At 42.6% G+C, this 24,616-nt stretch overlaps 1 protein-coding gene across 3 annotated transcripts in view; it reads left to right on the top strand.

Moving 5' to 3' along the window:
- The window catches only part of NSMCE2 (NSE2 SUMO ligase component of SMC5/6 complex), a 190,029-nt gene that overhangs the window by 154,875 nt on the left and 10,538 nt on the right, over positions 1–24,616 (top strand). For 2 of the 3 annotated variants that reach the window (XM_075124943.1, XM_075124944.1), the window contains exon 4: positions 1,202–3,146. The exons of the other annotated variant lie outside the window; for it this stretch is intronic. In XM_075124943.1, coding sequence (XP_074981044.1) covers positions 1,405–2,328 — 924 coding nt within the window. In that variant the 5' untranslated portion in view covers positions 1,202–1,404 and the 3' untranslated portion in view covers positions 2,329–3,146. Of the gene's footprint in view, positions 1–1,201; positions 3,147–24,616 lie in introns of those variants that run through there. 3 annotated transcript variants of the gene reach the window in all.

Here is a 24,616-nt window from a genome sequence, read left to right as displayed (position 1 = left end):
TTGTTGACAGTGTGTATTTTTCCTCTTCCCATCCTTCTTTTGGTTGTTTAAAGGTTGGAAAAGAAAAAGAATGGAAAAAAATGAATAACCTTTTATTCATTTGCCTGTAGGAATCAACTTCGACTTGATATTACATACTTCATTAAAATGGGCCTTGATTCATAAAGTGAGTGTAGTTACATATGTGCTTAAAGTTCACGTATGCTTAAGTATCTGCCTGAATCAGGACCATACAGATTAAGTGTTAGTTTGATGCAATGTTTTGGATTTAGTAAAAAAAATGGTGACTGGAAGATCCAGATCTAGAGCTTATCAAGCAAAAAGCAGATTGTATGTTCTATAGGTAAATACACTCAGCTGTGAATATAATTTCTCAATTTATTTTTTAGATTCACAAGATTTGATGAAAATAGAGAAGCCTAGTGCTATCATGTTCCATTTACTCATTTTCAACAGTTTCGTTAAACTCCCAGCACAGTGTCATTTCACAAATACTTGCAAGTGGAGTTTCACGTCCTTTCTGTGTTCTCAGTATGCGCTCAAAGTGGTTTGTGACTAATTGAATTTTAAGTGGGATCTAGAAAATCTTGACAACATTCTGGGACAATACTCGTATTTTTAGCTACTTAAAATAAATTGAAAAGGAGTACTTGTGGCACCTTAGAGACTAACAAATTTATTAGAGCATAAGCTTTCATGAGCTACAGCTCACTTCATCGGATGCATACAGTGGAAAATATAGTGGGGAGATTTTATATAAACAGAGAACATGAAACAATGGGTGTTACCATACAGACTGTAACAAGAGTGATCAGGAAAGGTGAGCTATTACCAGGAGGAGAGCGGGGGGGGGGGGGGGAGAAGAGGGGGAACCTTTTGTAGTGACAATCAAGGTGGGCCATTTCCAGCACTTTACAAGAACAGTAGGAGGAGAAATAAACAAGGGGAAATAGTTTTACTTTGTGTAATGACACATCCACTCCCAGTCTTTATTCAAGCCTAAGTTAATTGTATCCAGTTTGCAAATTAATTCCAGTTCAGCAGTCTCTCCTTGGAGTCTGTTTTTGAAGTTTTTTTGTTGAAGAATTGCCACTTTTTGGTCTGTAATCGAGTGACCAAAGAGATTGAAGTGTTCTCCGACTGGTTTTTGAATGTTATAATTCTTGACGTCTGATTTGTGTCCATTTATTCTTTTATGTAGAGACTGTCCAGTTTGGCCAATGTACATGGCAGAGAGGCATTGCTGGCACATGATGGCATATATCACATTGGTAGATGTGCAGGTGAACGAGCCTCTGATAGTGTTGCTGATGTATTTAGACCATCCACAATGCCATCCTCAGCCTCAGAAACAACTCTGACATCATAAACAAAAAGGCTGACAAAGGAAGTGCTGTCATTATCATGAATAGGTCAGAATATGAACAAGAGGCTGCTAGGCAGCTCTCCAACACCACTTTCTACAAGCCATTACCCTCTGATCCCACTGAGGGTTACCAAAAGAAACAACACCATCTGCTCAAGAAACTCCCTGAAAAAGCACAAGAACAAATCCACACAGACACACCCCTGGAATCCCAGCCAGGGGTATTCTATCTGCTACCCAAGATCCATAAACCTGGAAATCCTGGACGCCCCATCACCTCAGGCATTGGCACCCTGACAGCAGGACTGTCTGGCTATGTAGACTCCCTCCTGAGGCCCTACACTACTAGCACTCCCAGCTATCTTCGAGACACCACTGACTTCCTGAGGAAACTACAATCCATCGGTGATCTTCCTGATAACACCATCCTGGCCAACATGGATGTAGAAGCCCTCTACACCAACATTCCACACAAAGATGGACTACAAGCCATCAAGAACTGTATCCCCGATAATGTCATGGCAAACCTGATGGCTGAACTTTGTGACTTTGTCCTCACCCATAACTATTTCACATTTGGGGACAATGTATATCTTCAAGTCAGTGGTACTGCTATGGGTACTCGCATGGCCCCACAGTATGCCAACATCTTTATGGCTGACTTAGAGCAACGCTTCCTCAGCTCTCATCCCCTAATGTCCCTACTCTACTTGCGCTACATTGATGATATCTTCATCATCTGGACCCATGGAAAAGAAGCCGTTGAGGAATTCCACCATGATTTCAACAATTTCCATCCCACCATCAATCTCAGCCTGCACCAGTCCACACAAGAGATCCACTTCCTGGACACTACGGTGCTAATAAGTGATGGTGACATAAACACCACCCTATACCGGAAACCTACAGACCGCTATACTTACCTGCATGCCTCCAGCTTTCATCCAGACCACACCACATGATCCATTGTCTACAGCCAAGCTTTACGATACAACCACATTTGCTCCAACCCCTCAGACAGAGACAAACACCTACAAGATCTCTATCAAGCGTTCTTACAATTACAATACCCACCTGCTGAATTGAAGAAACAGATTGACAGAGCCAGAAGAGTACCCAGAAGTTACCTACTACAGGACAGGCCCAACAAAGAAAATAACAGAACGCCACTAGCCATCACCTTCAGTCCCCAACTAAAACCTCTCCAACGCATCATCAAGGATCTACAACCTACCCTGAAGGATGACCCATCACTCTCCCAGATCTTGGGAGACAGGCCAGTCCTTGCTTACAGACAGCCCCGCAACCTGAAGCAAATACTCACCAGCAACCACGCGCCACACAACAAAAACACTAACTCAGGAACCTATCCTTGCATCAAAGCCCGTTGCCAACTCTGTCCACATATCTATTCAGGAGACACCATCAAACTGGATACAATTAACTTAGGCTTGAATAAAGACTGGGAGTGGATGTGTCATTACACAAAGTAAAACTATTTCCCCTTGTTTATTTCTCCTACTGTTCTTGTAAAGTGCTGGAAATGGCCCACCTTGATTGTCACTACAAAAGGTTCCCCCTCTTCCCCCCCCCCCCCCCGCTCTCCTCCTGGTAGCTCACCTTTCCTGATCACTCTTGTTACAGTCTGTATGGTAACACCCATTGTTTCATGTTCTCTGTTTATATAAAATCTCCCCACTATATTTTCCACTGTATGCATCCGATGAAGTGAGCTGTAGTTCACGAAAGCTTATGCTCTAATAAATTTGTTAGTCTCTAAGGTGCCACAAGTCCTCCTTTTCTTTTTACGGATAGAGACTAACATGGCTGCTACTCTTAAAGTAAATTGGTTTTCTTCAAAATCATTGTGATGTGTTTTTCCCCCCAAGGTGATGACACACACACCCCGTGGGGCAGAGATACATTTTTGAATAGAAAGATTAACTCAGGCACTTGCTACAGACTTTTAAGGGAAATATCTATAAAGCCGTCAATGACTTTATTACCGGCCATGTTCTTTTGTGCACAATGAACTCCATCTGTAGTCCCATTGATATCAGTGAGACTCCTGGGACAGCATGGTAGTCTTCAACAGGCATAACGGTGGTAGAATCTGCTCCTTAATTTGCTGGTTGATGTGCTCTGTCTGTTTGACTTTTTCATATTATTAGTTTTGATATATCTTTTTGCTTTCTATTGATTGTATGTGTCAACTCCATTAATTATATTTAGTATATTTTGGAATTTCTGTTTATGTTTTTAAAATAATCTGCAATACATTATGTTTTTTGGGGAAAATGAAAGTAGTTCACCCCCATTTAGTGCACAGGTTGGATGGTGTTAAGGTAATAAATCAGGGTGTATAATGAAGGAGGCTGTTGTAGGGTCCCTTCCTCTTTTGTTGCAGAAATTGGAAGGTGTGCGGTGACTAAGACATGGGATTCAGGGTTAAGGCATTGCATGCCATCCTGGAGAATTGGATTCTCTCCCAACCCCTGCTTCAGATCTCCTGTGTGATACTGGGTATGTCACTTAAACTAAACTTTTCACAAGTGGCCAGTGAGTGTGCTCCTCATTTGCTGGTTGCCCAATTTGAGACAGCCAGGGCCAGATTTACAGAAGGGCTAAGCACACACAGCTGCAACTGTAGTCAGTGGGAGTTGTACTTTAAATGTATGGATCTGGTCATTTTCTTTTCTTTTCTTTTTGTATACACATCTCATTACATAATAATAACACTAAGAAACTTCTGTAAATGCCAGATGCCTGTGTAATTGACTTCTGGCACTGGTGCTGTGTACAGTATAAGCTGCTAAAGTTTTGTCCTTGTGGTTAATATGGCCAGCAGAAACCCAAATAAAAATATATCCTTACATCATACTGCTATAGTTTATAATTGGTATGTATTGTGCAATCCTAACAAAGGGAATTTCCCTTTCTTTCCTGTAAACTGTAATGTTTCATGTAAGCAACATTTAGACACTCTTCTGTAAACCCGAGGCTTATCAGAATTATTCAGGGTTTCTCCCAAGTTTTCTGCAAGAATTAAGGGGTGGCTGGCAGGAATGGTTCCATTGTTTTAACCAGAAAAGGGAGACATTTTGAAACATTAAAAAAAAAAAGAGCCTTAGTTCTGATGTTTTAAAGACAAACAAAGGTAACTAAGTTTCACTGAAGGGAGCACATTTTGTAGCATAAATGTAGTTAGGCTACTTCCTTTTAGGGATGTGAGGAATCCCTGGTGAGTTTATTCATATTTGCTTTAGCAATTGTATAAATACTCACAGGTATTTTATCAGTTTTTATTCATGTCAAAAATGAATTATTGGCATGTCACAGAAATAACCTTATGAAACATTTAAAGAAATATATAAAGTATTATGGTTGCCCCCTCCCTCCTCTTCACCCCTGCTGTGCCATCGGTCCAGGTACTCTAACAGGGGTCATCCGTTATATAAACAAACAATTTTAGAGGGTCAAAACACGAATATGATTAGTTTATTTGATTTGGAGAACCCTGTTCTTTACCAGTTACTACAGGGCAAGGGGATGCGCTTTTGGTCCCATGCTCAATACAATATTTAAAATAGCTGAGTAACAAACACTGAACCCATACAGAGCACACAATACTCTGATTTACAATGTCATTATCAAGTCAAAAAGAACTACTCAGGGAGCTTGCAGAAGTTGACAAGCTTGTTTAAATAAAATCTTAACTCCCATTTGGCTTTCTCTGGCAGGCATCCACACTTGGCAAAGAAAAATTATTTCATGGCCCTGCTGAGGTTAGTCAGAAAAATTTGGCTGAATGCAGAAAGCAGATCCTTTCAGGAAGAATCAGTAAGAATAATTAATGTCTAATTTATATTACAAGCAAAAATATTTAAAGGCTAAGAAGAAGCTCAAACGCTTTTTAACTAAGTTTTTGAAAGTATAGCAAGAATACATTTTCCTTTGCAATTCTTCATGTAACTTTCGGCCTGATCCAAAACCCATTGAAAGCAGTGGCAGTCTTTCCAGTGACTTTAGTGGGCTTTGGATAAAAGCTTCTTTTCCTTAGCTAATGTCAAATTCCCTTCTCTCTTCAAAAACAGTCAGTCTTATTTTCTCTTAGAGTTTTTATTTGTTATATTCTCACTAATTCTGGAATCATAGACATCAGAGACAAAAAAGTCCTATGTGTATGTGTGTCCTTCCTAGGACTTTTTTGTCTCTGATGTCTATGATTTTATATATATAGACACCAGAGACAAAAAAGTCCTAGGAAGGACATATATATATATATATATCACACACACACATATAATCCAGTACATCTCCTTGTTAATGCAGAGCTACTTTTCTTACTACTACTATCATCAATGCTTCTCTCCAAGTGCTCACAACAACCTGTGAGGTTGGGAAGTATTATGATTCCCATTTTACAGATGTAAAATGGAGTCCAAGAGTGAGAAATTGACTTGTCCAAGGACACAAAGGAAGTATTTGGCACTGTTTAGAACAGAAGCCACTACATAAATTAGGGTCAGTGTGAAGAGTAGAATATAAGTTATGGTACAATATGGTTTTTAGCTCAGAAAAGATATGAGATCCAGATTTAACTGGTCAACACCTGTAATCTTTTGTAATGAGAAAGGATAAACATTGAGGAATTGTATTTTAAAAACTACATACTTAATAGAAAACCACTTTCAAAGGAAGACAGAGAAGGATTGTTGGATTTTACTTCAGATTACATGGCAGAAAAGCTTTCTTGGTGTCAACAACTAGCTATGTGTGCTTGGTTTGAAACTCACAGTTATCTGCAGAATTTGGAGGTCAAGTTTACATTTTCCAGTGGAGACAAAGTCACATAACCAGCCAGAGAGCAGAATGTCTGTGTTAACCTCAAACATATTACCTCAGAGGATTCTGAAGCAGATTGACTAACTAAACTTTGATGATGTGTGACTTCATAATGTTTGAAGACAGTACTGCTATTTTGAGTGTTTATTTTTTGCCATGACTGCCTTTTAAAAACATTCAGCACAAAGGGATTTGTTTTGTCCCTGTGAAAATGCGATGATTTGTGAAAGCAGAAAGATGTTTGATAATATTCTTTCTGGGCATTAAATGATGCTGCTTCTGTTGGCAAGTTCCTTGGGATGTTGGGAAGATAGTATTCTGGTACAATATTTTTTAGAGTATGGTGAACTTGCTGCTGCCTCAGTTTCCTCTCACCCAGGATGGATCTCCAGGCCTTCCTAGGAAGGACTTACTGCTACACCCAAGACTCCTTCCAGACAGTTTTATTCTTCAAGAGTAAAACTTAGGCAAAACATCAAACACACGAACAGTTCCACAGCCCCCCCTGAACTGCAGCTCCAAGAGGCTTTTTGCCCTTTGCCTCCCGCAGTCCCTCCTATGTCAGGGCCTACTGTAGGAGCCCAGCTTCTTCCTGCAGCTCCTCCAACTGAGCTCTCTCAGCCCTTTATAGAAAACACCTGATCCCTTCCCAGCTGGGTCTGATGAATTGTTTCAGGTCCCTTGCTTCTTAAAAGGGCAGGCCATCCTGTTACAATCCCACTCAGTAGATTAGGTAATTGGTAAGGCCATTTCTTAGAAGAGATACAGATTCACTACAGTGACATTCACTGGCTCCTAAACTGTTGTTTAACCACTTGAATAAAAGAGCACCCTGATTTTTGGAAGTGCTGTGCGCCCAGAGATCCCAAGCCAATGGAATTTGTGGGTGCTCTGCCCGCAGAGAATCAGACCATTTTTTTTAGGCTCCTAAACCGATATCTAGGCAGCTAACTTTAGGCAGACAGATTGTAAAATTATTGGTTTTAGTTGCATTGTTTTGCTTCTGCACTAGCACTTCTCACTTTGTTTTGCTTGCCTGCTGACTTTATCTTCCATATATGCTTGCTGGACAGTCTCTCACCCTTACTTCCCTCTCCCCATTAGTTTTGTCATTGGCTGAGCTCAAAGGTCAACTGAGAGGGAGGAGTCAAGGAGTACAGCCAGATTATCAGCCTGAATGACAGCACGTCGGCCTTGTCACCAGTGACAGAGAATGGAAGGAGTGAGAACATTTGAGAAGAAAGATAAGGGGCCAGATCATTGCTACCACTCTAGTGGCACAAAGCAGCCATAAAAGCCAAAGGGTTCAGGGCCCTGAGGTTCTCCCTGCAGAGGGGATTCCTTGGGTAGTGTAACCGACCTCCCTCCCAGATCCAGAGTGCACATGGCTGAGGAATCCCTTTGCTTTGTCCATACCCAGCTGCTTGGAATAATCTCTGGGAACACGGGCAGCCAGGTGTAAGACAGAGCAGCCTTTTGGCTTTTCTAACTTTTGTCTGTCACCTGACTAGCCCCAGGATAGAGAGAATATAAAGGTGGCTTAAAGCCTTCTTTGTCTCCTTACTCTTCCCTTCTGCTGTGCACAACTTGGCCAGACGAGAGAATCTGGCACAAAGAATCCAATTTTGGCTGTGTTAAGTTTATATTAATGGTGACGTGTCTGGGACATAGAGGTATCAGCTAGAAAAATAGGCTAAGACAGAGATTAAATGAAGAGAACCAGGTCAAAAGTAAAAAGGAAGATTTGCGAGTCAAAGGCATACAGAAGCCACGTGAGTGATTGAGGTCACTGGAGAAAGAGAGCAAGAAGACAAAAGAGAAGATATGGATTGTACCTGTGATATAACTATGCTGAATTAATAGTGTTCTGTGGATAGCTTTGTAAAAGTTGTATGTCTCTCAAGCTATTTCCAAAGTGGCTATCTGTGTGCTAATGAAGCACTCTCAAAAGGATTGAAGGTTGAGCTTTTTGTGAACCACTTGACAATACACTCGTTGCATATTTACATCCAAAAATGCCCTTACAGTAAGGCAAAACCTTTTATTATGTGCATACCAGTATCCATGTAATCATGAAACAGGAAAGGAGATAAGAATTTTCTACTGTAATCAATTCAAAGAAGGCAATCGCTGTAGCTAAATTTTGGGTGCTTTCCACAATGAGCTACTAAGCAAGCAGTTTTGATAATTAGCTTTTTTCATGCTTTTCCTGTTTCTGTAATCTGCCTGTAAAATTTGCTTTTTCTGTCAGACCTGCTAAAAATACATAAAATAAATCCAACTCTGTCCTAAGAAGAATTTTTACCCCCAAAGGGGAAGTGACAGAAATTCCATGAAATCCATTAAGGACCTAGTTATTGCTTTCAACTTTACATGGCAGCTACTCAGATTTGATGGTGATGGACAGCAGAATAAACCCTAAGACAGAAAGGCAGAACAAGTATATCTTCTTAACTGGATACAGTCACTAATGGGCACCTCGGAGAGAAACTAACTCTGACTACAGAGCAAAATCCAAGTATTTGGTTCAGTTTATAAAAATATACCATAGTGGCAATCAGGACACACCTCCAGTTAACAATTATGACTTGGTGTCCACAGCAAAGAACATTCCAGATTCCCCTGTACCTAGACTTACCATCACTTCTGTACTAAACTCCCTTCCTCCCCACACAGAGATGCTCCAGGAAAGAGCCCCAGCTTGTGATCTGTGTTCCCAAAAAGAGCCAACATCACTGATGAATTAGCAGAACCCTGTAAATTGTACTGGATGGTAGACGTATTGTATATTGATTGCAGCAAAAAGTGATTATAGGTCATGCTTGAAGCCAGACTTTCATAAAACTGAATGAAAAGTCTGATTCATCTCACGAGGATCCACCCACCCAGCCAGCCATTGAAATTGATTTATTTTTTTAGTTTCAAAGGGAAAATTAAAAGCCCTGAATGTAAGACCTGCCTGAACATATTCCTTTTTAGTATTTCAGTCTAACTTGTAAAGTAATGTTTTGATTATAAGGTTTCTAAATGCAATTTTCTGAATGCTAATAACTCTACATTTCCACACATCTCCTTGTGTCATAATTACCACCACAGGCTCAGCTCATTATGTCTGATATTGGCCACAGATAAAGTGGGTTTTTATCATTTCAAATAATATTTTGGTTTGTTTAAATTGCTAGTTGCACTTAGTTCAGCAGCATTGCTTGGGATATTTTATATGCATAGTTAGAGTCCCGTGTCATTTCTCTGCAGTGGGACTGTGTGATATTTTCAGTGCTAACTAGGATTTTGTTTAGAAATTGGCTTTTGCAATGTTATAATGTTAATAACTCAGTTTAAAGTTATGAACAGCAAAGGTCCTGATCCTGCAAGTTGTCCTGTGTGGGCTGTGGTCCACCCATGCTTAGAACCTTGCAGGACTAATGCCTGAATGTGGTGGTGTTTCTAGTGTTAGAGGTTCATACCTAACTTAATAAATTGTCACTATCTGATTCCTGTACACAACTGCCTTAAAGTCTGTCTGTCTCTGTCTGCCTTTCCTTCGGGTTCTGTATTGGTGCCTATCAGTACAGCCTGAGCACTATAGTATTTCCTCTGGGATTCCATGAACATACCCCCTATAAAAGTCACCCACCATTCTGAAGGTACTACCTTAGCCAACCCCACACCGATATTCGTTGATTCTTAGTTGAGGTGAGTTAATAATTGATTGTTTTGTTTTGGGTCAACTCAAAATGAAAATGTTTTAGTTTTTCTTGCTGAAACAACCCCCCCCCCAAAAAAAGTCTTTTGGGTTTCATCTGACCCTCACTTTTTTCTTTTCTTTTTTTTTTTTTCATTTTTTTTCATTTCATTTTGGGTCTTCTTTTATCCCTTTTTTTCTTTAAAATAATCTAGCTAAACTTCACAATGAAACATTATTTTGAAATGAAAAGTTGAAATGTTTCATTTCAAAAACATCAGGACAAAACATTTCAACTTCAAAAAAGAAACGTATTAGGGGGGTTTGTTTGGCTGAAATGGCATTTTTTGGTGAATAAACTATTTGTCCAAAAAAATTCACTCAGCTCTGATTCTTAGTGCACAGATGGGCCTTATCTAGGTAGATATTCCTGAAATCCTGTTTGTCTGAATTTCTTTCAGGTCTACAGATGGCAAAATTTCTGTCATGCAGTAGGAACCATGAAAGCAGCACATGCAAACTATAGGCTTCCATCCTGCTGTGAGCTCTTTGTCCATATGGAGACCCTTTAAATGCAACAATTCTCATGGTCACAGAGGTCAACCCATGAGTAACTCTTTGCAGGATCAAGGCCGTACATTGCATTAAAATTCTCCAATGAAGTAAAAATGGGCATTCCTTTTCTGATTTTATTGGCAGCAGAAGCAACCATTTCATCAGAACCTTAGCAGAAATACAGGGGAAAAGCAAGCTTGTTTACACCCAATCATAGTTGTCAAAACATGAAATACTGAGATAAGGAATGTTGTAAGAACTACTGCTGTGTCAGTACATCAGCTACAGGGCATTTAACAATAAATATAATGCAACACAGATTTACCCAATGTTGCCTCAGTTTACCAACTCCTAATGAGCAAACCTCCCAGTTAGCCAAAGATGTCTCAAGGGTTGCACTTAACTAAAGCCCTACTCCTATGGAGCCCTTAGGACTGAAGCTCCTACGTGGCCCCTTTCTGGTGGGGTCTAGTTAGGGATAGGCTGATTATCTAAATTCATAGGTTTACAAAAGATTTATATATTCCCTGAGGTGTTGGTTAAATTGGGGTTCCACTGAACAGTTCAGTCTGCACTAAAGGTCACCTCTGATAGGGAACTTTTAAGGAACCGCTTTATATTAACCCCAAGATTTCCAGTAATTATTGTTCTTATAAAGAATCCCTCTCCCAGACAAACTCTATTTGGTGGTTGCCCAAGAGGTCTCACTTGATCTACTGCATAAATATTAGTGATAACTTATATATTTCCAAAAAATTACACAACTCTTTACAGATATAAAGACAGATGCATTCCCTGTCCCAAAGTGCTTACAATCTAAGATAGGCAAAATAACGGGACATATGTTCACACAAAGGAAGGTCTGGAGAGATTGTGTGTGAAAAAAACAAAATAGATAGGATTTCCAGAAGAGTTAGTTCCAGGGAGGAATTACCCTCAAGGCCCTTCAGAGTTTTGCCCCACCATCTCTATTCATTGCATCATCAGCTGCCCCCTGCACTCTGGCAATGCTTCATCCCTTGATTATCTGCTTGTCTGCTTCACCTATTAGCACTTTCTTCTGTGCTGCCCCTTATGTGAAAAATGCCCTTCTTAGGGGGAAAAATAGTAAAATCATTCCCCCTCTCCTTCTGCAACTCCTTCCTTAATTCACTTCTGCCATAGCAGCTATAGAACATCCCAGCTGATAAAGACTGGGCTGGTAATGAACAGATCTGCTTATTAATGAAAAACAAAAATATTCTCTATACCTACAAATTATGCATATAGCTAGTCTATGAAAGAACATATTCCCTCTCCCCCCCCTCCTGTTTTTGATTCACCTATCTTTACCTCTTGAATAAAGTTTGTAAGCTCTTTGGGACAGAGATGATCTATCTATCTGTCACAACCTGGTTGGGGCTAGAGTAATAAAAATAATAACAATAAGGAATGAAGAAGAGATCTTTGACAGAGAAGTGAGATATTCTTCCAAATATGAGGATCTGCATAGTGGAAGGCAAGAAGCCAAACATAGAAGGTGGATTTGAAGGGAAGATTAAGGAGAGAGGACTGAGAGGAGCACAGGGATCAAAGATGTGGGAAGAAGATGAAATTATGTAGGGCCTTGAAGAAGAGAATTTTACACTGATGTTGTAAAACACAGAAAGCCACTGAATTCCAGAAGGATGAGAAATGATCAGAGAGGCAGAAGAGGAAGAATAAGGGTATTTTGGATTGCATGGAAGGGAAATATCATGAAAACTAAGGGCCTGTATCTGTTACCCTTACTTACACTGAGTAGTACCTTACTCTGTGAGTAGTTGCACTTGAAATCAATGACTACTCAAGAGTAGGTACTACTCAACATGAGAAATGGTGACAGAATCGGACCCTAAAGTAGGATGAGGAATATTAAATGTGTAAGGCCTTCGGGCTGTGAGAAAAGAATTAGGTAAAATAGAAAGAAGAGCAAGGAGGGTGCTAATATGTAAGTGGATTGCAAGGACCAGTAACATGAGTGTGAGGAATGGTGAGGTGGATCAGCAGCCTAAGTGCTAAAATCATGCCTGGTAATGAAAGTTGGGCATCCAGGAAATGATTCAAATAAAGCAGTTCTGAAAAGAGTGTAAAGTAATGATAAAAATAAAAAAAAAATCAGATGTCATCTGAGGAGAATTTGTGATAGGATGATAAATGCACTCAGATCTGTGAAGCGAGTGGGATGTCAGGTGACTAGTACATTTGCTTTCATCTGCTCATTTGTGATATATTGAATTTTTTTCACAGAAAACATATTTTTGGGCAGTGAAGTAGAAGATCTCTTTTCTTCTCCCTTCATTCCCTACCTATTTTACAACTCAAGTGCCTCATTTTTTTTCCACACTGTAGTGTTAAGCATTTCTGGCTGAGAGGGCAGCAAACAACTGTCAAGGCCCAGTGTGCTCTGCAGGAAGCAGGGGTGAAATTCTGTGGCAAAGTATCCGTGACACTCAGGTGCAGCAAACTGAAAATACCTCAGCAGATTCACAGGAATTTAAAAGCCATGCAGAGCTCAGGGCTCTATTCTCAAGTGCTCAGCATCTACATCTGGGGCCAGATTTTCAAAAGTGCTTGGTATCCAGTGACTCCCATAGTGACACTTATGGCTAGGTTTTCAAAAGAGGTCAGCAATAAATGTGCTGAGCTCCTCACTCTCTCTGTGCCTCAGTTCCCCATCTGTAAAAATGGGATGGTAATACTTCCTTTGTCTGTCCTCTCTATTTAGACTGGTTTCAGAGTAACAGCCGTGTTAGTCTGTATTCGCAAAAAGAAAAGGAGTACTTGTGGCACCTTAGAGACTAACCAATTTATTTGAGCATGAGCTTTCGTGAGCTACAGCTCACTGTAGCTCACGAAAGCTCATGCTCAAATAAATTGGTTAGTCTCTAAGGTGCCACAAGTACTCCTTTTCTATTTAGACTAGCTCTTGAAGGTAGGGACTGTCTGTTCTGATTGCCTAGGACAATGGTGCCTGATCTCACGTAAGGCCTTTAGGCACTATCGTAATAGTAATAACAACCTGTGATATGTCTCAGAACAGAAGAAATTTATAAAGTGCAGTCTCTCAAATCTAGAAAGGAGGGATGATGTGGGGATCCTGCTCTGGAAATGAATATAACCTTGGCAGCATTGTAATGTCAGAAGACAGTTTCTTCTTCCGCTTTTGTCTTGGTATGTAAACTGTTTCCAGTATTTACTTCAGCTCTGGTAATTTGATTCTACCCGGTCATTCGGACACTTCCCAGTGCGTCAGTTAGCTTGTGTTGGTGCAACATCACCTGCCTACGAATGACAGAGAGCCTGTTTCTGGTAGGATGGAACTGCTCTATCTTATTTATTGCTTCTGTCTCAGTCTTTTCTCTTCTTTTCCCATTTTTCTCTTTTTTGAGTACTCTTCACCTTTTTTTCTAGTTCTCTTTTTCTCTTTCCTTTATTCCCGTTTCAATATTCTCCCCTTGACCCTGTTATGTCTGCCCCCTTATCACCTTAGCTGTGTCCTGCACTCATTCTCACTCTGCCTCTCTCCTTGCATCCTTCCATGAAGGCCCTCCTCCGGCTACATCACATACACACACACAAATCTGCCCATGTGATCCTCTCTCTAGTTCCCAGCACCAGCTGAGATTGCTAGTGCTGCTTGCATTTCTCCCACACTGCTTGGCATGTTCTTACAACACCTCTGAGTGATGTAATACTCCCTGCTGGCAGAGGTCTGGAGTTCCTCTTAAAAAAAAATGTTTTCCTTCCCTAGTCCAGCTACAATTCATTCCTGACATTCCCAATCACTATTATCAGTGATAATCAGACTCTCAATTTCAAGCTGTATGCTACGCAACCCAGAAGCCAAGTGTAGTAACCCAGGAATGCATAACTGAAGATGGTGCAACTTCATAGGGAACTCTTATTTGTAAATGATTCTCCTTTGTGTTTCTTCACATCTTTAGGTGTGGGTAATGGCAGAGAGTGTGTGTCCCTGTCAGCCATTTGGTAGGACAGCACTTTGGCAGGAGGAAATCTTAAACTGAAATTTTTTCCATATATATAAAACTGACACATGACTAAGCGCTTGTCTATACTACCCGCCAGATCGGCAGGCAGCGATCAATCCAGCAGGGGTCGATTTCTAGATGCGATAAATCAACCCCTGAGCACTTTCCCGTTGACTCCGGTACTCCACCAGAGCAAGAGGCGGAGTCAACGGGGGAGCGTCAGCAGTCGACTCACCGCAGTGAAGACACTGCGGTGAGTAGATCTAAGTACATCGACTTCAGCTATGTTATTCACGTAGCTGAAATTGTGTAACTTAAATCAATCCCCCCCCCCCCAGTGTAGACCAGGCCTTAGTCTCATTTTACAGACCCACTCATTCTCTCCCACTGGAATTTTTTATTCTTCTTCAAGTGATTGCACTTGTCTATTCCACTGTAGGTGTATGCCCGCCTTGTGCACAGTTGTGGGAGATTTTTCTTTAGGAGTAACTGTCAGGGCAGCATGAGCACCCACTGATGCCTCACACCATTGCACACAGGTATAAAGGGCTGCACTGCCCTCAACCTCTCTCAGTTCCTTCCTACCACCAGTGATGGGTGTTGGAGCTCCAATTTTTGTATCTGTGAGTCTTCCCTCTTTTAGTGTATGTAATACCCTTAGAGTTAGTTTTTAGTCTAGTGTAGTGTGTTTGCACATATTTAGATACAGTAACTCCTCACTTAAAGTCGTCCGGGTTAACGTTGTTTTGTTGTTATGTTGCTGATCAATTAGGGAACATGCTTGTTTAAAGTTGTGCAATGCTCCCTTATAACGTCATTTGGCAGCCACCTGCTTTGTCCACTGCTTTCAGGAAGAGTAGCCCGTTGGAGCCAGCTGGTGGGGGTTTGGAACCAGGGTGGGCCGGCAGCCCCCCTAAGTTCCCTGTGCAGCAGCTGCCCAGCAGGCTATTGCCGGCAGTTCAGCTGTCCCTCCCCCCACTGCCATGTGCTGCCCCTGCTCTCTGCCTTGGAGCTGCTCTCCAGAGCCTCCTGCTTGCTGTGCTGGGTGGGGGAGGGGAGGGGGGAAAAGGGGGGCTAATGTCAGGGTGCTCCCCTCCCCCCTGCTCCTGCACCTGCTTACCCCTTCTCCATATAGAGCAGGGTGGGGAGACAGAGAGACCTTGGGGCAGCAGCTGCTGTCTCAACTTCCTGATCAACTTAAAAAGACAATGTACTTCAGAGTGGGGTCAGCGTACTTAAGGGGCAATGCGCCTCTCTCTCTCCCACAGACAGGGTGTGGGTCTCTGTCTGCCATGCTGTCTCCCCTCCCTCCATTCCTGCACCCTTGTAGAGTGTGAGGCTACATTAACAACAATGAGTTAACCCTTGAGGGCTCAGCCAAAAGCTAGTTCATCATTTAGCAGTAAGGCATTCCCTGGGAAATATCCCACCCTCAGACTTCACCACCTAACCAAGCTTCACAATCATCATCGCTGTGTACTGTATTAAATTGTTTGTTTAAAACGTATACTCTGTGTGTGTGTGTATATATATATATATATATATATATATATATAAAATATGTCGGTTTTTGTCTGGTGAAAAATTTTTCCCTGGAACCTAACCCCGCCCCCCCATTTACATTAATTCTTAACGGGAAATTGGATTTGCTTAACACCGTTTCGCTTAAAGTCGCATTTTTCAGGAACATAACTACAACGTTAAGCGAGGAATTACTGTATAAGGATAAATTTAGGATAGTGCATTTGTAGAGTGGGGTTCCTAGTTGGGTACTGGGCTCAGTACTGGATTAATGACTCGTTCTCCTGGCTTCAAGGCCTGTAACTTATGTAACAAGTCTATGCCAGTGAGCGACCCATATCCCAGCTGCCTTAAGTGTCTGGTACAGGTGCACATGAGTGACAAATGTTGCATTTGTACAGTGTTCAAACTCCAATTGAAAAAGAACAGGGTTGCCAGACTCAAGTACCTGCCTATGGAGTCTGTGCTTTACCCACCAATGGAAAGGTACCAAGCATGTCCGAGTCAGTTAGGAGCACTATACCTGTTCTGACTGAGTCCAGAAGCAGATCCTCATCGCCGGTACCTAGGAAGAGACAATGTAGGTCTCCAAAGGACTCAGTACCGGAGCCTTCAAAGTCTATGGTGAAGCCACTGAGCAGAGTCAAAAACTTGGAGGTGCTCTCAAGGAAGAGGCAGCCCCAGATGCAGTCCGTAAACCAGGAGAAACTGCTGACACCAGAGCCCAAGAAGAGTCCACTGATACCAGTCCCTCAAGGACTCGTGAACCCTTTGGTACTGTAGTCTCAGGAGTCTTTCCAGTGCCATCTACATCCAAGGCTTTTGAGGCAGCCATAGAGTTGCTTAACCTGTTGGTGCCAGCTTCCCCCACTGTTCATAAATCTTGCCTGGTACCAGGATTGGAAATGCATGGTCCCAGCATCAGTCCCAGAGCACCATTTGGTACCAGTGGCTTCTACAGTTGCGGCTTCTCTCTGTAGGGTTCCCTCTAGAGGGAAGCCAGTGATGATCTCACCTGTACTGCCATCTCCAGACTCAGAGATGGTCTCCCTGGTACCGATGGGGTCTGCTCCACCATGGGTTTGAGGAAGTGGACTCCTCATCAGACTCCCAAGATCAGATCAAATGTGTCTTCACCCAAGCATATCCAGCAGCCCCAGTGGGTGTCTTCCCACTATGATACCAGCCAGAGCCTCAGCACTCTAAGCACCAATTTCCTGTGCATAGCTTGGTCCCACGTCCATATCCCTTGGGGCTTCCCTCCACATTCTAGAGCCTCTCCACTCTCTCCCCACCCTCTCTATTGGAGTCTTTCCAGTAGGAAGGAACTTAGGGGAATCGGGGGAAGTGCAGCCCTTTATACCTGCGTGCAGCAGCGCCAGGCACCAGAGGGCGCTCACTCTGTCCCGACAGGTACTGCTGAAAGAAAAATCTCTGACAGCTGTGCACAAGGCATGCTCACACCTACAGTGTAGTGGACATGTGCAACACATCTTGAAGAACAACAAATATGGAAAGGTAAGTAACCATTTGTTATTTATTATACACACCTAAAAACAGAGAATAACTGGCTGGGCAGCAGTATTGCAGAAAAGATCTGGGGGTTATACTGGATCATAAACTGAACATGAGCCAAAAATGTGAGTCAGTTGCAAAAAAAAAGGTTAATATCATTCTGAGGTGCATAAACGAAGTATTGTATGTAACCCAGGCACCGACTCTGTGGGTGCTCTGGGGCTGCAGCACCCATGGAAAAAAAAATAGTGGGTGCTCAGCAGCCACTGGTAGCCTCGCTGATCAGCTCCTTCCTCTCCCACCCAGCATCTCCAGCTCGCTGATGCACCCTGCCGATCAGCTCCTCCCCCTCCCTCCCAGTGACTCCCACTCACCATGATCAGCTGTTCAGTAGTGTTCAGGAGGTACTGAGGGGGAGAGGGAGGAGTAGGAAGAGGAGGTGGAAGGGGGCAGAATGGGGCAAAGCAGGAGGCAGGAAGAGGCAGGGTGGGAGCTTGGAGAAAGGGGTGGAGTGGGAGTCAAGCACCCCTTGGGAACTGAGAAGTCGGTGCCTCTGGTATGTAAGACACGGAAAGTTTGACTCTATTCGACACTAGTGAGGCCTCAGCTGGAGTACTGTGTCCAGTTTTGCGCCCCACACTTTAAAAAAAGATGTGGACAAACTGGAGAATTTCCAGAGGAGAGCAACAAAAAATGATAAAAGGTTTATAGAAACTCACCTATGAAGAAAGGTTAAAAAACCTGGATACATTTAATCTTGCACAAAGACTGAGGGGGGTGGGGAATCTGATAACAGTCTTCAAATATGTTAAGGGCTGTTATAAAGAGGACTGTGATCAATTGTTGTCCATGTCCACAGCAAGTAGCTTGAGAAGTAATCAGTTTAAATCTGCAGCAAGGGAGATTTAGGTTAGAAATTAGAAAAAACTTTCTAATTATACGGATAGTTAAGCACTGGAATTAGGTGTGTGGCTAGCTCAGCTTCATTCAGTATCACCCTTAGGGACACCCCCACCCCCAGATGTAGTGCGTCTTTAATTTGTAGCTCTATCCCCCCACATTTTGCATGAGCTCTTCATTGATCGCATACCAAATGGGTGAATCTCAGTTACCTGTACAAACCAGGGAGGCCCAGTGACACTGACGCCTTATTGACCTAGCCTCAATACTGGGTTGTAAGACTTTATTTTGGTGCCTTGGTTACTGATTTGGAAGGAGTGTTGACAAGCCAGTCATGCCTCACTTGATATCAGCACTGGGCCACCTGTTGTGAAATGCTGATACATTGGAGGGTGTGGCCTTTTCTTTCCTTTTTTTTAGTTCACTCTCAGTGTGTATAAGCACAAGCAAGAACTGACGACTCGGGCAGGGAGTGCAAGGGAATACAGTGGTGCATTAACAAAAAAGTAGCTGCAATTTTACTCCTGCACACTACAGAAGTTAGAGTAAAATGGGAGCACATCGCTAGCGGGCTCATTGGCATGATTGGGACTGCTCAAAATCCCATGGGATTTAGCAATGTGTTCCCCTTTTTGGTTTTAATTCTATTTCTACGCAGGAGTAACTACAGCTGATCTCTGATTAATGCAGCATTAGCTTCCCCTGCACCCCTTTCTTGCTCATCAGTTCTTGCCTGTGCTCGTATGCACACACAATGCTCTGCACCTTTTCTGTGAAGGATCAAGCTCTTTCTCCACTCATTACTCTCCCCTTTTTTAATCTTGCAGTCTGGAGAGTAGGAGAACTGGTATAGGAGGGCCTTGAGATTTTGCAAGACTAGGCCTAGTATTGAACCTTACTTGAGCCAAATCGTAGGCTCCACAGAAACACTCAAGCACAGTCAACTTGCCCTGCACCTGCAGAGACTGGTAGGGGAGGGATAGCTCAGTGGTTTGAGCATTGGCCTGCTAAACCCCAGGCTTGTGAGTTCAATCCTTAAGGGGGCCATTTAGGGATCTGGGGCAAAAATTGGGGATTGGTCTGCTTTGAGCATGGGGTTGGACTAGAAGACCTCCTGAGGTCCCTTCCAATTCTGTGATTCTGTGAAGACCAAAATGGCAGTGTTGCAATGCAGGTGGCAACTATAGAAATGTTAACTTTTTACCGAACCATTGGGGAGGGAGAATGTGCAGTTTAAGAAAAAGAGAGAGATCTTAAATAAGTTGTTTTAGGCAGATTTAAAGTTAACCATTAGGATCAGAATCAGCATCTTGCTGCAATAATAGTCTATGTGCATTTTTAACTCTGGGTTTTAGCTCTAGAGTTTTCTACCTACTGTTATTCAGGGTGCCTAATCTGTCTTGGGATGTAAAGAGAAGGTTAAAAAAACAGTACTGTACATTCAGCTGTTCCTGAGTGGTGCTGATATGTCTAGCTGCATACCCCCTGTGACATTGTTGTGAAGGTCACTATATAAACTGGTGAGAGTGTTGATTTGTATTTCTTTCTGGAAACAGCCTAATAAAGATGACTATAGTGAAGGTTTTGTTCAATTTGCACAAGCTTAATATAACCACAATGCAGTATTACACAGATGGAGGCAGAATCACAGCTCTGGTCTTAACCTAAATGAAAAGTTTGCAGTTTTAAGATTGAGCAATGCCATGTCTTAAAACTGCTAAGTTCCTCTTTTTTTCTTTTTTCTTTTTTTTTTTTGAATGAGCCAGAAGGTTTATTTCCTAACTTGTTTCAATATGACATTAAGTGAACATTTCTTTCCATTTCCCATGCATTTTAGCACCATTTAAAAAAAAATGCCTCAAGAAGAAAAATTGCCCTGTTCTTCAAGATATTCCAATCCATGACATTTTCATGAAACAGGGAACTGGCTATTATGCAATTACCAAAACACACTAGTTTCCCTGTTGCATCAGTTTCTTTTGGCCTGGAATTGATGCACATTCTAAGAATTCATTTTCATTTGGTGTCTATGTGGGGAGTCAGTGTGGCTAGTGGATAGGGCACATGAATGGATCTCCCATGCTCTAGGTTCTACTCCTGGCTCTCCTGCTGGTTTGCTTGGTGACCTTGGATAAGTCATTACCCCCCCCCAGGGCCCCAGTTTCCCCATCCATAAAATGGGGGTTAATAAAACTGACACCACCATCCTTGCAAAGTGGTGAAAGGGCTAGGTATTATTATTATTATTATGATTATTTCTACAAATGGTTGATATTTTTACAAGCACTCAGGTATTACAGTGGTGTGGGCTATGTGAGTACCCAACTAGACAGAGAACTATAGTACTCCAGGCATGGAAAAATAATGCAGCCCCACCCCAGACTAGTAGAGGAGGTGTCAGCGGTGGGTTGAGCTTGGACAGGTATTTCTCTTCCCCATCTCCTGTTTAGCCATATGAAACTTGTGAGGGCCCCTATTGGTTAAGTCATTTTCAAGCCTGTGATGGTTCCTATTGGCCAAGTCCACCTTTCTATCAAAGGAGGCGGGATTAAAAGGGTCTTCGTGGGCAAGGGCAATGCCCAGCTACAGGAGGGCTGTGAGGAGGAGCATGGTTAGGCCACAGGCTAGTGGCCAAAGACGAAAATGGAGTTGGAGTCATGGTCACAGCGTGGCTGCAGTGCCAGTCATGGCAGTGGCCATAGCCGCCGGGGCACAGGCAGCTCCTGGAGCATTGGCTGCATTGTCAGCAACAGTAGACACAGCAAGGGCCCGGGTGGTGCCTGGAGCAGTGGGCATGGCAGTGGCAATGGCTGGGCCATCTGGTTACCCTGTTCTGGTCTCTGGTGGGCCCAGGGAGGCCTGGCTGGAGGCTCTGAGGGCAGTGGCATTTCAGGCTTTGCAGCTGACTACAGGGAGGATGTTGAGCCCTTGGTTTGAGGTTGCACCACTTCTGGGGCCTGCTTTGACCATGTTGCCCCCACCATTGCCTGTGACAACTGGTGGAGAGGCCCAAGAACAGAGGAGCGAAACATCCTCTGATCTAGAGGTGAGAAGTGAACAAGAGGAGTGTCCTGAGAGCAAGGGAGCCATTATGGGGGTACCCCCACCGCAACTGGCTGGTGAGTTTTGCTGGGGCCCTTTCCCATTAAGTGACCCTTCTGTAGTGAATGGGGTCTCCCAGGATGGTGTGGGGATACTGCCTCTTTCTGAAGGGGGGTTGTTTTTCCTGGGGTTGGGGGCCTCCTCAGCTTCCTTTGGCTGAAAGGGAAGAAGGGGTTGATTCCTCTGTTGCACTGGGTAGCCCAGTGTTTTGTCCCAGTGGGGCCCCTCCTCTTCCTACCACCCTTTTACCTATATCAGTATGCTGCATGTTGCTGCATCATTGACATTTAAACAATCACAGCACCAACAAAGGACAACAGAAATGATGAGGAGTATGGAACAGCTTCCATATAAGGAGAGATCAAAACAACTGGGACTATTCAGTTTGGAAAAGAGACGACGAAGGGGGAATAGGATAGAGGTCTATAAAATCATGACTGCTGTGCAGCAAGTGAACAAAGAATTGTTATTTACCCCCTTCACATAACATAAGAACCAGGGGTCACTTGATGAAATTAATAGGCAACAGGTTTAAAACAAACAAAAGGAAGTACTTCTTCGCACAACGCACATTCAACCTGTGGAACTCATTGTCCAGGGACATTGTGAAGGCCAAAAGTATACCTGAGTTAAAAAAAAATTAACCAAGATGGTCAGGAATGCAACCCCGTGCTCTGGGTGCCCCTAAGCCTTTGACTGCCGGATGCTGGGACTGGACAACAGGGGATGAATCACTGAATAATTGTCATTGAAGCATCTAGCACTGGCCACTGTTGGTAGACAGGATACTGGGCTAGATGGAACATTGGTCTGACCCTGTGTAGCCATTCTTGTGTTCAAGATCTTAACATTTAGAAAATAAAGAGTTACGGTCTCGCACCTTCCGTCCTATCCTCCTCCATGCCAAACTCCCTCATTACATGTGAAATCATCTAGCCTACATCTGAAATCACAATTTACCTCCACAACTCAAAACACTCATGTGCATTTAACCACTATCACAATGCTATGCCTGGCAGTATTATCTCAGACTACTTTTTTGGAATAGAGCTGCCCAGAAAAGAGAATTTCCATTTAGGGGGAAATTCTGGATTGTTACTGATTCATTTTATTCTACATCAGAATGAAATATCAACATCCCAGAATTTCTGGTGAAACAGAACAATTTGTTCCAGGGCCTGCCAGCCAGGGTGTGTCTTAGGCTGTCACGCGGCCTGTCTAATAGGCCTGCTTGCTGGGGAGCTAGGCTGGTCTCCTGTCAGCCCACCCATCAGTCAGCTTCCTGCCTGGTCTCAGTTTAAAGTTTTGATGGAATCCACGCATTCCCAGGGAACATTCTCGTTCTGTTGAAACAGGATTTTTCCGACATATACTCTGGTTGGAAAACTTTTGACCGGCTCTAGTTTTGAAACAAGTGTAGACTAAAAGGGTCCAATGATGGATGGTACGTTGAAGGTGGGGAGGTGATTTTTGGTTATATTAGTTCCAAGATTTATAAAGTATTTGGGTTGAGGGATGTGTTGGGCAAGGTTTTATATTTGTAAGCTCCTTATTCAAAATGTGTATGTTTGGATTAGACTTTTTTGGGGTAGTTAGATTTACGGCTGTAGGGTGGCTTGAACAATAGGAGCAGAGCAAAGTACTAAAGATCCACTTCTCAGATTTATTTGTAGTGTAGTTTCTTGTGGCTGGTGTCATGTTTTTCCCTCAAATTAACTTTTTAATCTTTGTGTTCCTTTGTCCTTTCTGTGGCATATCTGAGACTTCTACTCTGTAGTCATGTAATTGTTGCAGTTTCATGTAGACCTACTGTTTCCAGTTAAATGGTCTGGATTGTAATGATCAGGAAGGTTTATTTTCCACAGGCCTGTTTATTTGAATTTGTTTGGTAATTAAAATGGAGGAATCTGATCTCCTCAGATTTTCCAGGTTTCAGAGTAGCAACCTTGTTTAGTCTGTATCTGTAAAAAGAAAAGGAGTACTTGTGGCACCTTAGAGACTAACAAATTTATTAGAGCATAAGCTTTCGTGAAGTGAGCTGTAGCTCACGAAAGCTTATGCTCTAATAAATTTGTCAGTTAAAATGAGATAAAATGAGAAATTGAAATATAAAGTGTCAGCTTTGAATGAAAATTGAGTAAATCAAAAACAGACATGTGGTGGCAAAATTCATGATAGCATGTTACCAAAAACAGTTACCTTCGGGCATGATGGGAACACATTTTTAATACAATAGTGGGCACTAATTAGCTGATTAGCTTATTGCTGATAACAAGATATTATGTGTATTACAAATGAGAGACTCCTAACAGATTTTAGTAGTGATGAGAGCCAGGATGTGAAAAAGTTTAACCTCAGAAAGGTTCTTAAATGCAATAACTTAGAGCACTAAAAGTAAAATATATGTATATATTTTAGTTGCTTCTGTCAACCTTTGAAGTTCAGCAACAATAGGCAAAGATTAGATGAAATTATTACTTCCTGTAACAGTGGCTCTTTGAGATGTGATGCAGACAAGTATTCCACTTAAGTGTGTGCACGCCCAGCACACCGGAGCCAGAGAAATTTGCCTAGCAGTATCCATGGAGGGATGGTGCTCGGACTTCATGACAATAACCTCTTCCTCCCCCCGGCTACATATTGCAGCGCCGCCCTGCCCCTCTCTCAGTTCCTTCCCACTGAACACCTGTACCTGAGTAGATGCAGCAGGGTCTTCCACTTAGGTGGCTCACAAGCAGTACCCCCCAAGAGGTGCAGCTTGGAGTCTACCTAAACAAGGACTGCAGGACCGTTCTACCAAAGCTTGCATCTGCCATGGAAATGGAGTTATGGCATAATGGTTCAGGAACGTATGTATTGGCGACCATATAGCAGCCCTGCAGATGTCCAATATGGAAGCGTCACTGAGGAATGCTATGGATGTAGCTTGCACCCTCGTAGAATGAGGTCAGGCCCCGCCAAGGGGGTGCAGCTGAGGCTATTTCATATGCTATCTTGATGCAGGATGTTCTCCATTTGGAGATCATCTGCAAAGAGACCGTTTGACCCTGCATGCGGTCTGCATATGACACAAACAAATGAGGCGAAGCATGAAACGGTTTAGTCCTGTCCAGATAA

The sequence above is a fragment of the Caretta caretta genome, chromosome 2, assembly GCF_965140235.1.
Source record: "Caretta caretta isolate rCarCar2 chromosome 2, rCarCar1.hap1, whole genome shotgun sequence".
In the NCBI taxonomy this organism is placed as follows: Eukaryota; Metazoa; Chordata; order Testudines; family Cheloniidae; genus Caretta; species Caretta caretta.
This window is presented reverse-complemented; position numbering and strand designations above follow the sequence as displayed.